General features: G+C 49.4%; 1 protein-coding gene across 4 annotated transcripts in view; it reads left to right on the top strand.

Moving 5' to 3' along the window:
* The window catches only part of BICD2 (BICD cargo adaptor 2), a 71,225-nt gene that overhangs the window by 35,755 nt on the left and 18,520 nt on the right, over window positions 1–16,950 (top strand). For 3 of the 4 annotated variants that reach the window (XM_090273937.1, XM_090273934.1, XM_090273935.1), the window contains exons 2-3: window positions 4,883–5,095; window positions 15,692–15,844. In XM_090273937.1, coding sequence (XP_090130063.1) covers window positions 4,883–5,095; window positions 15,692–15,844 — 366 coding nt within the window. The remainder of the gene's footprint in view (window positions 1–4,882; window positions 5,096–15,691; window positions 15,845–16,950) is intronic. The other variant, XM_090273936.1, reaches the window with a different exon arrangement.

The raw sequence follows: 16,950 nt of genomic DNA, 5'->3' as shown, positions 1-16,950 counted from the left end.
TCTAGGACTGTGGGGGCCCTTTAAACAAGCGGACTCTGCTGAGAGACCAGCAGTTTCTTCCTCTGCTCCAGCCCCCACTGGTTTGCACAGTCAGAAGCAATGAAGTTTGATTTTCCCTGGTGCTGGGGCCGTGAGCTGCGGGGTCTGGTCAGAAGCTGGGAACACTCCCCAAATGTTCCTCTCCACTTTTTTATAAAAACGTGTGACTGTGCTTTCCGCTGGCCTGCCACCGCCTGTGCTGCTGCTACCACCACACCGTGTCCTCTCCACCCCAGCTCCGCCCCTCCTACCTGTCTGGACGAGTATTTCTTCTTTTTATCTTTGTTGGACTTACATGCAGCTTCAGTTTCTGGAACTTCTGGTTTTCTCTATTTTTGAGGTAGTTATATTCCTTCTTCGTTGTGGAGGAGACCCTGTGTGTCTGTCTAGGCCTCCATCGTGGCTGGAAGTCCTCTAGTTTTCCTTTTGATTTCATCTTTGATCATGAGTTACTTAGAAATCTGTTATTTAGTTGCCAAGTATTTGGAAAAATTTTAGATATCTTTTGGTTATTGATTTCTCATCATATCCCTGGGGTCAGAGTATATACTTTTAATGGCTTGAATTCTCTTTAAGTTTGAGACATGTCTAATGGCTCAGAACTTGATCTGTCTGGGTAAATATTTCATGTGCCCCTTAAAAGAATGTATGTACAAGGTCTGTCCAGAAGGTACCTATTCATGTAATATGAAAAATTGAGACATTGATTGAAGAAGATACAAGATAAAAGATGCAAGAAACATTGGACATAGGACAGTGACACCTCAGCCCCCTTCAAAGTAGGCACCTTGGGACATCACACAGTTCTCCCAGTTGCCATCAGCTGCTCTGTCATCTTTTCCTGAATCTCACCAGTGGTCTGAAATCTCGACCCTTTCAAAGGTGATTTCAGTTTTGGGAAAAGCCAAAAGTCTGAGGGTGACAAATCTGGGTCGTAGGGGGGTTGAGTCACCTGGGTGATTGGATGTTTTGCCAAAAACTCTGCATGAGACATGATGCATGAGCTGGTGTGTTGTCATGATGAAGCTTCTAGTTACCAGTGGCACATAGCTGTGGCCTTTTGAATCATTGGAATAGTTTCCACAGAGGAATGTTCAAGCTTAATGCAAAATTTAATGCAGACTCATTGCTCTACTTGCTTAGTCATTTTGAACGTTATGACCACACGGTACACATGCTCATTCAGTGGTGTGTACCCCTCGCACTAATACTGCGAAGTCGTCGTTGTTCATACATGCGCATTCCAGTCTTCTCTCCTTGGCTGTCAGGTTATGTCCATGCTGTGGAAACCATTCTTGTTATATTGACAGTGGCTGGATTTTTTCCAGACAGGCCTTGTATGTGCTGCTGCTGTTGACAAGTTAGCTAGTGGGTTTGCCTTTTTCTTCTAGTTCTATCAGTTTTTGCTCATGTATTTTTAAGTTCTGTTATTAGGTGTGCAAACATTTAGAACTGTTATGTTTTCGTTATGAATTAACCTCCCTATTATGAAATGACCCTCTGTCTCTGATAGTATTTTTTGCTGTGAAATTTACTTTATTTGATGCTAATAAGGCCATTCCAACCTTTTTTAAAAAGATAAAATGTTTATTGACATGAGAGAGAGAGAGACATTAATATGAGAGAGAAACATCAGTAGGTTGGCCTCCACATGTGCCCTGACTGAGGATCCAACCTGCAACCCAGGTATGTGCCCTGGCAATGAATCAAACTTCCAACTTTTTGGTGTACTGGACAACACTGCAACCAACTGAACCACACTGGCCAGGGCCCAGCTTTCTTTTGATAAGTGTTGGCATGGTTTGTCTTTTTCTATCCTTTACATTTCTAAAACAGCTGTATTTTAACAGCTTTACTTATTTCTGGTGTTCTTGACTCCTCCTCATAAATCTAGATTTCTATCTGATACATATGTTTGGTTTTGCCCAAGGATTTTATTTAACATCTTATAATGCAGGTCTGCTGGTGATAAAGTCTTTCAGCTTTTGTATGTTTGAAGTCTTTATTTCACCTCTGTTTGTGGGCAGTTGTCACTGCATGTAGCACTCCGGTTAATTGGCTTTTTGTGTTTTCCAGGATGTTGCTCTATTATTTCTAGGCTTGTCAGAAACCTGCTGTAATTCTGTGTTTGCTTCTTTATAAGGAATGTTCTTTTTCCTCCTGCTGATTTTAGTATTTTTCTGTGTTAATTGTTTTAAACAATTTTGTGGTGTGCCTTGGTGTAGTTTTCTCCATATTTCTTGTGGTTGGGGGTTGATGAGATGCTAGTGTTTGTGGATTTTATAGTTTCCATCAAATTTAGAAAATTTTCAGCCATTATTTCTTGAAGTATTTTTCTATCTTCACCCCTTCCCCCAGGACTCTAGTTACCTGTACCTTAATCTGTTTGAAATTCCACAGCTCACTTGTATTGTTTCGTATTTTAGTTTTTTTTCTGAGTGTTTCCTTTTGGGTAGTGTTTATTACTATTTCTTTCTTTCTTTCTTTTTTAAAGATTTTATTTATTTTTTTAGTGAGAGGGAAAGGGAGGGAGAAAGAGAGAGAGGGAAACATCAATGTATGGTTGCCTCTCGCGTGCCACAACTGGGGACCTGGCCGACTGGCAACCCAGGCATGTGCCCTGACTGGGAATCAAACCAGTGACCCTTTGGTTTGCAGGCTGACAATCAATCTACTGAGCCACAGCAGCCAGGGCATATCTCTTGAAGTTTCCTCATCTTTTCTTTTGTGTCATGTAATCTGCTGTTAATCCCATCCAGTGCCCCTTTCATCTTACCCGTTGTCCCTCCATCTTCTGTACCTTTGCCTTCTGAGCTTGTATAGTCAGTCCTGGCCAGTGTCCCTGATCTGTCACTGCGTCTCAGGTCTCCATGTCCTTGCTGGGCCATGCCCCCTGCCCCTTTGTTGGCTGTGTGACCTGTGATGGGTGCTGGGTTTTGATTGGGAGTTGCTGCTGTTATTCCTGTGTGTATTCTCATGCTTCTTTTGAAATGCAGTTGTTGGATACTTTCAGGTTTTGCCCTTAAGTTTTGTTGGTCAGGACCAGAGAGGATTTACGTGACTCCATTTTGGCCAGGGCCTATAGAAGTGATGGGAAGATTCCTTCTGTCCTGCTTGCTAGTGGCTGTTTTCCAGCCTTGGTGGCTTACTCAGGCTTGCACTGACCACCCCCCTGTGAAGACTCAGGACTCCCATCTGCCAGTCTGCTGCCATCACTGCCTGTCCACTGTCTTTCAGCACTGCCTTCTCCTCTCAGGCCAGCTGGCAACCTTGTCCTCTTTCTGTTCTGTGGCTGGAGTTCCTTCTCGGAGGGGCTGGGGCTGTCGTGGAACTTGCCTGTACCCTCCCTCTCATCACCTGTTGTCTAGTGACTTGAAAAGCATTGCTCAATCACATCAACTTCCTAGTTGTTTTTAGTTTTTCCACACAGGACGTAGATCATTCCCTGCCACAGCCTTGTCTTGGTAGGGATGCAAGTCTTTCATCTTCATAGTCTTTGAAAAGCTGCCTGGGTGCTCAGGATGCCTCCAGCAGGCTTGGACTCGAGTGTGTGTGTATTGCAGCATTGAGTTGTCTGCCTCTGGACAGCCTCTGAAGGTGACTCAATGCCTCATGAGATGTCTGCATTTTGGCTTAAGGTTCATGAGCACGTTCTGCTCTGCCCACCCAGTTAGGCTTGTCTGGAGGTTTGGAAAGACACCATGAGTTTACTGATGCTTTTCTAAGCTCCTGGGAGCCCAGCAGATTCTGGGAGTCCCAGGGTTGGTGTGCAGTCGGGAGTCAGGCAGTCACCCAAGATGGGGCAGGTCGTGTGCAGACAGGATTTGTGCTCTGGGCTTTCCCTGACCAGGATGGAGGAGGAGACAGCAACAGAAATCATAGGGCTGAGCTGACTTGGTTTGAAAATAAACTGACATCTTCCCAGAATGGCTCTGTCAATGTCTGGGGGAAGGTGAGCAAGCCCTGCCATTGGGAGGGCAAGCTGTTACCCTGACCAGACCCTGCTTTATTTAGCTAGTTCCCCCATTGCAGAGAAACAAGTCACTTTCTTGTATTAGAAGCAGTCCTGCCTCGTAACATCTTATATATAACTTTGCACATTTTCCCAAGTGTTTTCTGGGACTAAATTCCTGGACTTATATTAATCTACTGCATTAGTCTGGTCATATTGGCATATTAGCCTAGAGACTCATAGTAAGTGAGTGAAATGTTCCTATTTCTGTCAAGAAATAAAGGCATGAATTTCCTTGCTGTTCAGGAGCTCTGTAAAGAGACAGGGTCTCCCTCAGAGGTCTGCGTGGCACAGTCAGTGGGAAGGGGCTACTGGGGAGGACACACAATGTGACATTGGCCCGTGGGTGATCCTGTCTTGTCTATTGGGATGTACAGGATGGGAGGGAGAAGGTACTTCCTGGGGGCCTGGTCCCTTGCCTGGGGGACAAGACATGATGGGAGGACTCTTGCCTAGTTGCTCTTGCCCATGGGGGCTTCTCCCTGAGCCCCTTTCCTTACCGTGCCCTTTTGCCTCTCACAACCCAGTCCTCCCTGGGTCTGAGGGTGACAGCATCCTCTCCCCTGTCTGGCAATTTAAGCTCCGTGCCCAGGACCTGGGAGGATAGATAGAGTCTCTTCAATTAGGCATAAGTGGTGGCTTGGTAGCTGGTTCTGAGTGTCCTGGTTCATACTTTGGTCCCCTCATGCAGCCTGGGCTCCTTTGGGCATAGGTGTCACCAGGATGAGTGGACAGATCTGGAGTCAGACGTCCCTGCCCCCGCGTCTGGCTCCATGTGCACTTGGAAGAGCACTGCTTGGCCCACTCTCTTGGTGTCTGTTCTCCACCCAGGCATTTGGACAGGTGCATACGAACCACAGGAAGGTGGCTGCGGATGGCGAGAGCCGGGAGGAGAGTCTGATCCAGGAGTCGGCCTCCAAGGAGCAGTACTACATGCGCAAGGTGCTGGAGCTGCAGACAGAGCTGAAGCAGCTGCGCAACATGCTTACCAATGCGCAGTCGGAGAGCGAGCGTCTAGCCTCGGTGGCACAGGAGCTGAAGGAGGTATCTTGGGCTGGGCAAGCTGCCCTATGGGTGAGGAGACAGCCTTTCTGTGGCTGAGTGGGGCAGGGGCCACCCAGGCACACCACTCATTCCACCTTCCCAGCTTTAGCCTCACCTGGTCTGGGGTCCAGTAAGTGTCCTAGCTTTGTGCTTGAGTTGGTATGAATCCTGCGTCTCAGGGGAAGCTCATTCCTTTGGTAGAAAGTGGGACTGTAGCCTCTACCTACCAGCTCCTGATAAAGTCAGAACAGGTCGCCACAGACGGTACCCAGGATCAGCTTGGTCCCTGACAGGGACCTTGCTGTGAGAGGCCTGGCTAAGTGGATAGCAGAAGGCAAGTGGCCAGTGACCTCTGAGGGAGGTGGGAAGACGGAATTGGACAGGGATAGCAGGTGGAGCTGGGAGTCTTTGTGAGCTGCAGTCCTAGCCATGGCCTTGGGGATCCTAGTTCTCAGAACCCCAGGGTTCTCAGGAATGCAAAGGGCCATGCTCTGGGCCTCAGAGAGGCCCACCCTCTATTTGTTTTTGGGAGAGCGGTGACATGTGACCAGACAGGTAGATGTTTCTGAGTGCTGGCCAGCTCTGAGGTCCACATCTGAAACATGACAGTCCCACAGGGCTGGGAGGAGACACTGACAAAGTTTGGGGCAGAGTCCAGGGGCCAGCAGTAGCAGGGAGCAGTCACCATTCCCTCTTGGGTTCATTTGGGTAAGAGGTCATTGAGGCCTTTGGGCTTGGGAGGAGCTTGGCTTGGATCGGGCGGGGGGTGGGCATCCCTTAGAGGTCCAGAACTGGAATGTTTGATCTCATTTCCTCCCACAGGACCTCCCTAGTCAGGGTGGGGAGGAGGGGCTGTTGCCACGAGGCATCGATCTCCTCACTGCCCAGCCCAGGTTCATTCTGCCTCTTCCTTTTCCCAGAAGGGCCTGTCTTGGCCTATGAAGAGAGTGCTGGATCTGCTGACTCCTGTCTTTGTGTGCCAGGAAGTGAGCTCAGCCAGTCCCACAGTGTGTTAAAGAACAGATCTGGTGGGGTTGGGATCCTTGCTGTTTTTGTTAGTGCTTCAGGAGGAAGTCTGCCACCCCCCATGCATCCTCAGCTACCTCTTTGTCCCGAGGTGCAGCCTGTACACCTGAAGTCCCTGTAGGGCAGGCCATGTGGAGCCTTCCTGGGTTCCTGGTTGGGGAGGAGGTTTCCTACTGCCACCAGCTTGGACCTGAGCCCTGGTCAGTCCCTTCCATTGCTGCCTCCATTTGTACCTCACTATTATCCCCCTCCCGCTCCTGTCCCTCTTCTATGGCTCTTCCACCAGTCCTGGCCCTGTCACTTCTGCCCAGGCTGCTATGCCAAGCTCCTCTGTGGCTTCGGGTATGACTGTCCCTCTCCTGCATAGGCTCGTGCCCAAGGCTCAGAGCTGGCTGAGGAGCCTAGACCATGAAGACACAATACCAAGTACTGTCCCCAATGAACACCAGCCCGTGGTTGCCTTGGGATAACCCAGCTGCACAGGCCTTGCAAGGTTACCCCATGAGATGCCCCTTTCACATGGAGGGTATCTGTGTCCAGTGTTCAGTCCTGACCTGTCACATTCAGCGACTGATGAGACAGCCTGTCCATCCTTATGACCATTGGCTTAGGTGTCTGTACCCTCCATGCCCAGCTCACCCAGAGGACTCTCTAGCCTAGGGTCCTGACCTCTGCACTGCATGTTGTCTGGCCAGGTAGCTTCTGTCCTGGGATGTGGCCTTGAGCTCCATTTTGTAGGTGGAGAAGCAAAATCCCATGAAGCCAGCCATCTCCACACCTGATTGGAGGCAGAGTCAGGTCCTGTGCATATGCTGAGGGCTGCCCTTGAGAAGTAGGACTCCAGTTAGAGAGGGGTCAGCCTCATCTGCCAATTGGGGCCCCCTAGTGATCTTGCTGTCCTGTCCTAATATATCCTGCTCTTCCTGTCCTGGTGGACCCTTACACCCTGGTCTTGCTGTTCTAATGGACCCTTTGTCTCAGGTCCTGTGTAGCTCCAGGAGTGAGTGATGGGGATGCCCCAGTAGCAGTCCCCTCCAGCCCAGGCCAGGAGCCAGGAAAGGACTTGTTTCCTTCTGTGGTGATGTCTGGTCCGCCAGGACCAGCTGGAAGGAAGCTGGGCATTTGGTCACAAGCTGAGGTGTGTGGTGGGTCAGAAGCAGCAGCGCCAGGCACTAGGTGAGCTCTGCAGCACGGGGTGGATGCCCGGTCCAGAACCAGGGGACAGAAGTTGGTGGGCTCTCACATTAGGTGGACAGCCTGGGGGCAAAAGGGGGAGACCTTGGTATGGAGGACAGTAGAGGTGGGGTCCAGCAGGGGTGGAGGAGCTGTGGGATTCTGATGGTTCCTGGTGGAACAAACCCCATAAAGAAGCACACATTCTTCCGGGGAGCAAGGCTGGACCTGAGTTGCTCAGGTGTGACATCCAGCCCCCAGATCAGGGGATTTGGTGTGAGAGGGTCCAGAGGGGGCAGGATAGATGCCTCTGCCTGGGCATCCTGCACAGGGTGACCTCACTTCACTCTCAGCCTCTAAAATTGCACATGAAAAACACTCACTTTCCCAGACACCCAGGAAAAGGTCCCCCCAGCCCCAGGCAGATACACCTGCTGCCCCCATCCTGCTCCCCTTTGCCTGGCAGTTGCAGCTGTGGTCACAGGGACTTCCTGGGACCGGAATTCTAGTTTATGACATTTACTTAATTTTTATGATGTACCACTGGTCAGGCATGCCTTGTGGCTGCATTGTATACAGCAGAGCTCTGGAACCTTCCATATCCCTGCAGAACCACATTCCCTTGCCTGTCCTGGGACTCTGGTCAGACTGGCTTCAGTGTCTGCCTCAGGTCATGGGTGCAGCCTGGGTGGTCATTCATCACCTCCTGGTACCTGCTGGGAAAAGGGTGGCAGGTAGTGTGGCTGGGGACCCAGGCCCATGGGGCCAAGAGGAGAGAGCCCGCGTCTGTGTAATCACTGCCTCAGCCCTGCACCACACTGCCAGTCTGGCTTGCGTGGTCATCACAGGCACCTGTGTGAGGCTGGCCCCCGGGCTCCCTTCTCCCACGCTTCCTCCTGGTCCTTGTCTCTTTGTTTCCCCCAACCCCCCACCTTATCTGTCCCAAGATCTGGCACCCCACTGTGGTCCTTTGTCCCTCCTGGGGTAGATAGGGAGAGTGGGAGGCCTTGCCAGAGGACAAAGGCCTGGCTTGGTCTTGGCCCTACCCTTGTGGTCTGCTGGTGCCTCCCCTAGAGCCACTTCTCTGATAGTCCCAGGATGGCCATTCCTGTCTGCACTCTTCCATGGGCCTCTTTATGGTTTCCTCATTGAAGGGGGTGTCTGCCCCCACCTTCCTCTCAGGGTATCTGAGGGGTCAAGATGTGAGTGTGCTGGGTAGACAGGGTGGGGGCTCTGAGGGGCACAGGAAAGGGTGGCTGACACCATCAGGTGCCTGCTGTACCCCTGAGGCAGGCATTGTAGTCACTTTAAAAAAAAAAAAAAAATCAACAAGTAATCTGAGGTCAGGGGTCCCTTGCAAAGAGAACCTGAGATAGGACTTGTACTTGCCTACCTTTTTCCTCCATCAGGGCTGCCATCCACAGCTAGAAGAAAGTGCTTACCTGGGGGAAAACCACACTCCATGGTGACCAGTTGTAGCTTGTTTTAGCCCACAGATTTGGGGTGTGTGGATTTGGGGTGTGTCTGGTGGAGGTGCCCACACCTGTGGTATAGGGTGGAAGCTTGTCACTATGGAGACCAAGGTTCAGGTCTGAGTCCTGCAGTGTCAGCAAACGGCACCTTCCGCTGTTGCTTAGTGTTCCGGGCCAGCTTGTAACCTGGGTGTGCCTTGCCTCACTGCCCACAGGCCCACCTGTGGGCTTGGTAATAGAGCAAGGCAGGACAAGGCTCTTGGGGCCCTGGAGGACCTGCATAGGCCCTGCCCTAGGTGTGTTTGCCCCAGTCCTGAGTTGGGAAGGTCAAGTCTGCCCCAGCCACATGGGAAACTACCCTGAATTTCTCTTTACACAGCCTGGAGGTCCTATTGCAGAGACCTGTGGGGAGTTGGTGGGTTTCAGACCTTCCCCTCGGTTTCCACTCTGCTAGGTGGCTATGTTTGGTGACGCCACCTGTGTTTGGGCACTTCCTGCATGCCAGGTGTCCTGACTTAACAAGAAAAGAGGAAGGATTTGACCAGATCTTTTTGGCAGAGGAATAAGCAAGCCCCAGCTGTGTGTTCATGGGAAGTTGGGGGCTCTGTGTGGCAGCAGGAGGTGGTGGACAGGGATTTGGTCAGGTGAGGGGCTTATGGCCACAGTCTGCTGAGAGTTGTGGGAACCAGTGAGGGGCTCCAGCAGCATTTGAGCAGGGGTGAAAGAATATAAGAGTAAAGCTAATTGTGTGAGCATCACTTGCTGACTGGAGGTGGGAAGACTAATTCAACATATGAGCTAATTGTGGCCTGCTGTGTGGCCTATAGCAGGGTGGGATGGTGCATTGGATGAATGTGGACAAAGGCTGCAGCTTCCCTGCCAGGTTTCCTCACCACAGTCTTCACAATGGAGAAGAAGCCCTGAGTGGTACACTGAGGTGTGGCAGCCATGCGGGGGCAGTGGCCCTCAGAGGCTGCTTCCTGCCTCCTGTGTCCTCTTGGCAGCCCACCCAGACCTTAGGCCCCACTCCTACCTGAATCAGTTTGAACTGTCATCACAGCTGGTTCCTCCTGCTTCTCCAGAGGTGGGTCCATTTGGTGACAGCATGTTGTCAATAAAGAAGGCTGATGCCTCCTCATTGAGAGCGCACTAGCCATGTGAGTAAGGCTACCCTGCAAGGGTGAGAGGTGTTAAGCAGGACTGTCTGGTGTCACATGCCTTGCTCCTTGGCAGCTTTAAAGTGAGGCCAACCACACCATCCTACCCATGAAAGGTGGAGTGTCTAAAGAAGTGCAGACATTACTGTGGGCTCCTCTGACCTTTCCTCTTACCCTGTTAACAGCCCACACTCCCATTTGACTACGTCCAGGTGATCTAGGTTCTCACCTTATCTGACCCCAGCTTCCAAGGGGACAAGGTCAAAATCTGTGTTCATTTCCCATGTTTGACATAACAAATTACCACAAACTGGGAGCTTATGCCAACAACTATTTGTTCTCTTCACAGTTCAGGAGGTCAGAAGCCCAAAATCAAGGTGTTGGCAGGATTGCTTTGTTCTGGAGGCTCTGTGGGAGAGTCCATCCTGTTATTCTGCTATCTTGCCAGCTGTCCTTGTGTTGTGGATGCATCACTCCAGTCTCTGCCTCTGTCTTCCCTTAGCCTTCTGGGTATCTGTCTCCAACTCTTCCTCTTGTAAGGACACTAATCATTGCATTAGGGCCTACACTAATCCCCTATGACCTCATGTTAACTTGAATATGTCTGAACCATTTACAGGTTGTAGAGATTAGCATTTCAGTTTATTTTGGGGGGAACACATTTAAACCAGTAACCATCTACCCTCTGGCCCCCCAAATTCATATCCTTCCTGTTACCAAACTCAACCAATAGGGGGGTTCTCCTGCTCGCTGCCTAACAGGCAAAACTCCAAAGAGAGTTTGGTGGAAAGGAAAGGAATCTTTTATTTAACAATCAAAAAGGCTATTTAAATATTTGTCATTACGACTACTACATAGATTCAAGAACTGAAGATAACACAAGAACAAAAATCTGTACAACTAAAGATGGCACATAAATTTTGGTCTAAAACACCCTTGCACCAGGAACCTCTTCTCACACACAAAAGTATTGCAAATGTAGGTGGCTTAGATGGTCTTCAGTTGTGGTCTAGCTTTAGACATCTTTCAGAATCTATGCCCTCAGGCCTCTTACTCATGGTGCCCTGTCTTCTTACACCTCTCACAGGCCTCCCCGCCACTCCCTGCTGGGGGAGGGGCGTGGGCTTCCCGTGGGGCCTGCCACTGACAAGCCCAAACCTCCTCCCATACTCTCCTACATTACCTAATGTCTGGGGACTTCCAGACATTGTGGGGAAGGAGGGGAGAGTAAAAGGAGTCATGTTTCCACATGCTCCTTTTTTTGAATAAATCATACTTACCTCCAATTCCTTGGGCACCCCAACGTTTGTGCCTTGGTTGCTGGGGCAATACATACATGCACCACTCAAAACCTCCCTCTCTATTTCTGGGGGCAGGGTCCCCAGTACATTCCCACATGCAAAATATATTCACCCCATCCTAACCCCCTAAAGTGTTAACCTGTTCCAGCTTCAACTCCAAGATCACAGCTAAAACCTCTAAATCAGGGAAGGCAACACCCTTGGATGGCTCATCCTAGGGTAAAACTCCCAATGCAAACTATCTGCTTCCAGAAAACAGTGATGGGACAGGAGACTCATTCTAAAAGGGAAGAAATGGAAGGAATAAAGAGCCTGTGGGTCCCAGCAAGAACCATCCTCCGGGAGGAAGTTGTATGGGATTTCAAGGTCTGAGAACAATGAGAACAATCTTTGTGTCTCTGTGTTCTGCCCTCTGGAATCCAGAATGCTATGGGCCCACTGGCCTCCAAGCCATCTGGTTGACTGGGAGCCATACCCTTGGTGCTCTCTCTAGAACACTCTTGCAGTAAGGACAGGCTGAGAATTTTCTGAATCTTCAAATTCTGGTTTTGTTTTTGTTTTTATCTTACCAGTTCTTAATTTCTCTCTCCTCTCACAAGGAGAGATTGGGCTGTATCTTCAACAAACAGTGCTTAAAAATTTCCATAGCCAAGCATCCACATTCCTTGCTTACTAGTTCTCTATACCCAGCACAAATCACACAACTCGGGCAGATTTTGTGCTGCTTCACAAGGATGGCCTTTCCTCAGCTCTTTACTGCCTCCTAAGGAGCACCTTTAACTAATGCTATACCTCTCCCATGTACTCTCTTGGGATGCTACATGTACTACCTAAGACAACATAGCTTTTTCTGCCTCTCTTCTGTGCTTCGCCAGAATCACACTCAATGATTGTATTTCTACAAGTAGTCTCAAGGCAATCTGGCCTTTATCTGTCATGTACCTCAGCATTCTCCCAGCCTCTGGCCATCCCAACTCCATGACCTCTTCCGCATTTTCAGGTATTTGTTATAGCAGCACCTTTTTCCTGGTATCAAACCTGTCTTCATTTTCTTGGGCCATCATAACAAACTGCCACAAAACACTGGCTTAAAAGACAGAAGTTTATTCTCTTAGAATTTTTATGTCTAAATTGGTGTCAGCAGGTCTGTGCTCTGTGTGGTGCCTCTCCAGCGTCTGGTGGTGGCAACCCTTGGTATTCCTTGTCTTGGGGCCACATTGCTCCAGGCTCTGCCTTGGTGGTCACCCTCTGTGAGGACTCCATGGCTCTGGCAGGGCTGGTGCTTGGGCTGTGGCCTCCTTCTTGACATGCTCCTGCACAGGCGACACACCCTCCCCATACTGCTGGGATGGGGCTTTTATGACATAGAGTGCTGACTTCTCCAGCTGCAGCACAGCATCCTCCCCACCTGCTCAGGGCCTTTCTTTGTGTGTCATCTGTGGGTAGCTTCAGAGAACCTAACTGAATTCCTCAGCACAGTTGGTGCTTGGCAGTGAAGGAAAGGGGGGTGCCCCTGGAGCTTGTCAAGAGCTGAGCAGTTACTATAGAGATAGTGCCAATGAAGGTTCCCTGAGCCAGGCACATGTTACATATCATCCACATCTATTTCTGTGAAGGTCCCCAAAAAGCACAGTCTGAACACAGATTGTTGGTTGCCAGTTGCTGTGTGGTGGTTTCTTTTTAGGGTGATAAAAACGTTCTGGACCTAGATAATGGTGTACAACTCTGAATAAACTAAAATTGCTGATTTCTATACCTCAGTGGGTGGAACTTTTGGTGTGTGAATTATATCTCAATGAAGAACAGAGGTGACCCTGGTGAAGGAAGGCTGTGTGCAGGTTCAGCTCAGCATAGGTTCCCGCATGCAACCTGGGCAGTCAGACCGGCCACTGGTTTCATGTCCTTTGGTCCTCTTTCCAGCTACCTCAGGGCCACTTGTTTTTTGAGGGGAATTGCTGAGTTTTAAATAAAGCTCATTTACAGGGATAGGAACAGAATCTGCTCATGACCAACCTTTCCTTATCCAAGTCTCAATATGCTGAAGGTGGGCAGGTGCTTCCAGCAGGTTAGGCTGAACTGCAAGTAAGGAGTGCTCAGCCTGTCTCACCAAAGCAAATGCTGTGAGCACACAGTTCTGGTATATCAGTGATTGTGTTAGTAGTGAGGGCTCTCCAGAGAAGCAGACCAATAATGTGTGTGTATTTTTGTTTGTGTGGGAAATGTGTGCGTGTATGATGGGGAGGGTGTGTGTGAAATGGAGGTGGTGCATGTGTGTGTCATGGAGGGTGTGAGTGAGATGGAGGGGGGAGTGGTGTGTGTGTGAGATGTAGAGTGTGAGATGGAGGATGTGTGTGAGTGATGTCAGGTGTGTGTGTGATGGGTGAGGGTGTGTGAATGAATGATGGAGGAGGGTGTGTGTGAGATGATGTGCATGTGATGTGTATGTGTGTATGATGTATGTGTGACGTGGATGGTGCATTTGAGTGACAGATGGTGTGTGCAGAGAGACTTATTGTAAGGAATTGGCTCACAGGATTGTAGGGTCTGGCTGGCCCAAAATCTTCAGGGTGGGCCAGGTGGCTGGGAACCCAGGGAAGAGTCCATGTTGCAGCCAAAGCCTGCCTGGAGGCAGAATTTCTCTTCCTGGGAATTCTGGTATTTTAAAAAAAATCCTCACTTGAGGATATGCTTATTGATTTTAGAGAGAGGGGAAAGGAAAGCGAGACAAGGAGAGAACATCATCGATTGGTTGGTTGCCTCTAATACATGCCCCAACTGGGAACTGAACCCATAACCTAGGCACATACCCTGACTGGGAATTGAACCTGCGACCTTCTGATTTACAGGACAGTGCTCCAACCAACTGAGACACACTGTTTCTTTTCTTTTCTCCCTTCCCTTCCCGTCACCTTCCCTTCATGTTCCCTTTGCTAGACCTTTTACTGATTAGTGAGGCCCACTCACACTGTGGAGGGTCATCTGCTTTACTCAGAGTTGGCTAATTTCAGTGTTAATATCATCTAAAAAATATCAGACATCTAGACTGGTGTTTGAGCAAGTATCTGGATCCTGGGGCCTAGCCTAGTGGGCACTGAAATGTACTATCACAGTTGTTCCAGCTGTAAATGGGTGATGAGCAGAGGCAAGGTTGCATGTGAACTTTGTTAGGGATTTCCAGCTGCCTCTTCAGATAAATGGAATTGAATCAGTCTGTTTCCTCACATTGCTACACACACTGTCATCATGCTTATTTTTGCCCGTATACCAGTTTTGCTTTCTGGGGTTGGGGGCTTTTTCTTTAGTCAGTAACGGGGTGTCTGTTTCCTCTGATGTTGACTCTCAGGCACCTACTTCCGTTCTTGGGTCCTTCCATTTGCTGGAGATCTTGACTGGAATAATTTGTCAGGGGCCCTGGCTGCTATGGCTCAGTGGATTGAGTGTTGGCCTGCGAGCCAAGTGTCGCTGGTTTGATTCCCAGTCAGGGCACATGACTAGGTTGCATGTCAGGTCCCCGGTTGGGGGCGCAAGTGAGAGGCAACCACACAGTGATGTCTCTCTCCCTCTCTTTCTCCTTTCCCCTCTCTCTACAAATAAGTAAATAAATAAACAAATTATTTTTTTTAAAAAAATTTGTTAGAGTGCTAACTATATGTGATAACTCTCCCCCTTCCGTTGCTTTTCTTTGTTCTTTCTTTTTGGTTCTATTTCATTTTACTAATGCCACATTACTGTTTTGTATGTGTCTGCATGGAACCTTGGAATCTTGCCTCCAAGGTGTGCATATGGATGCAGTCATAGGAACCCTCAGCACCAGCAGAGAGGCCACCTGCAGGACACCTAAACCCTCAAGGCAGCTTGGAGGCAGGAACAATTTTTTAACAGCTTTATTGAGATAGTTCACATTCTTATAACTCACCCACTTAAAATGTACAGTGCTGTGGGTTTTAGTATATTTTGATTTATGCACCATCACAAATCAGCTTTAGAACATTTCATCACTCCAGAAAGAAGCCTAGTTAGCAGTCACTGCCCATATGTGGAATCATATAATACATGACCTGTTGTGTCTGTTTTTTGTCACTCAAAACATTTTTGAGGTTCATGTTACAGTGTGTGTCAGTTGCATAAATGTACCACATATGTTTACCTGTCCTTTAATTTGTGTTTTAATTTTTGGGGGGGTGCATGCCAAGGAGCAGCATTGGTGGGTCAGGTGGTTAACTGCAGAACTGTTGGAGCAGCTGCAGCCTGTTTCTACTCTGCTGTACCACTGTAACCCATTTTACAGTTGAAGAAATTGAGTCAAAGCCAGCTGAGGCCTTCTCTGTTCACCTCTTCCTCGCACTACCCAGGGCCCCAACTGCCCTCCGTACAGCCACACTTCACCTGATTGCACTGAGCTGCTGAATTCCAAAGGTGGCAGGGACAGCTGGGGCAGGCTGCTCACACCTGCCTTCTTCCTGGCAGATCAATCAGAACGTGGAGCTACAGCGGGGCCGCCTTCGGGATGACATCAAGGAGTACAAGTTCCGGGAGGCCCGCCTGTTACAGGACTACTCAGAACTGGAGGAAGAGAACATCAGCCTGCAGAAGCAGGTGTCTGTGCTCAGGCAGAACCAGGTGAGTGGCAAGGGTGGATGAGTTGGCTTTGGGCTATGGCCCTCGCACCCCCTCACTTTGCCATTTTACATGGTCAGAAGGCCACACACTGCTGTGAACCAGGTGTTTGGTGGCTGGGTCTGGCTCCTCCATGACCATGAGAACAAGGCCTCTGGCTTTAGTGTTGGCTGACATTGGCCTGGCCGAGGTGCCCTTGCCAGCGAAAATGGAGAGAAATACAGGAGCTGATGAAAGGTGACCCCGAAAATTCCAGAGGGTAAGTGTCCAGCTTAGTCTCCTCTGAGTTGCTGATGGGAAGCCCAAGATATCTTGTGCCCTGGAACTGTGGCATGCTCATCCCTCCTCCTGTATCAGGTTTGCCAGTCCCCTTTGATTCTGTGTGGCTCTGGGCCTTGAGGGACCTTTTGGGTTAAGCCAGTAGGCCTTCCTTGAGGAGCAGTGTGGAGATGTTCAAGCTGTCAACTCTTGCCCTCAAGTAATCTCAGTAATGGGTGGGACGAGGAGGGTCACTTTCACCTGTGACAGGACAACAAGGTGGTCCTGGACACTCGAGTCCCTCAATGTCTATCCCTGTTTCCTACTTCTCCAAGAGCCACAACTCCTGAGTGGGGACTGGGGAGACCTTTTTCCCAGTTTAAATTCTTCATAGGGAAGTGTGGACCCATGTGTTTATAGAACCTCTGTGTTTACAAAAAATAGCAGAGAGCACATTTCTCCTCAAGACTACAGGCACAGAAGCTACACCTCTCGCTGCACAGGAAGTCCATTGTGATGCTGTGTTGGTCACACATGAGGGTCCTGAGGAGAGGGAGACCTTACCCTCAGGCCCTGGGTGGCAAGTGGTAGATTCTATCCCCCTTCCAGGAATCCCCCTCCCCTGGGCTGCAACCATCAGATTATCTACTCACTCTGCCTCTGAGTGGCTTACTCCTTATATTTTCAACAAATACTATAGAATGATTAGAAATGTTTTGTTACATTGCACATAGACTCTGATTCCCAATAACAAGCACAGATTTCTGCCTGCTTCTTCCTTGTCCATCTGCAAATAAAGTTGCAGCAGGATTCTGCCTCTTCTATTCCCTTGGGTGTCTACAGGTGTGGGT

Source organism: Furipterus horrens, unplaced genomic scaffold, assembly GCF_987537825.1.
Source record: "Furipterus horrens unplaced genomic scaffold, mFurHor1.1.pri manual_scaffold_4, whole genome shotgun sequence".
NCBI lineage: Eukaryota > Metazoa > Chordata > Mammalia > Chiroptera > Furipteridae > Furipterus > Furipterus horrens.
This window is presented reverse-complemented; position numbering and strand designations above follow the sequence as displayed.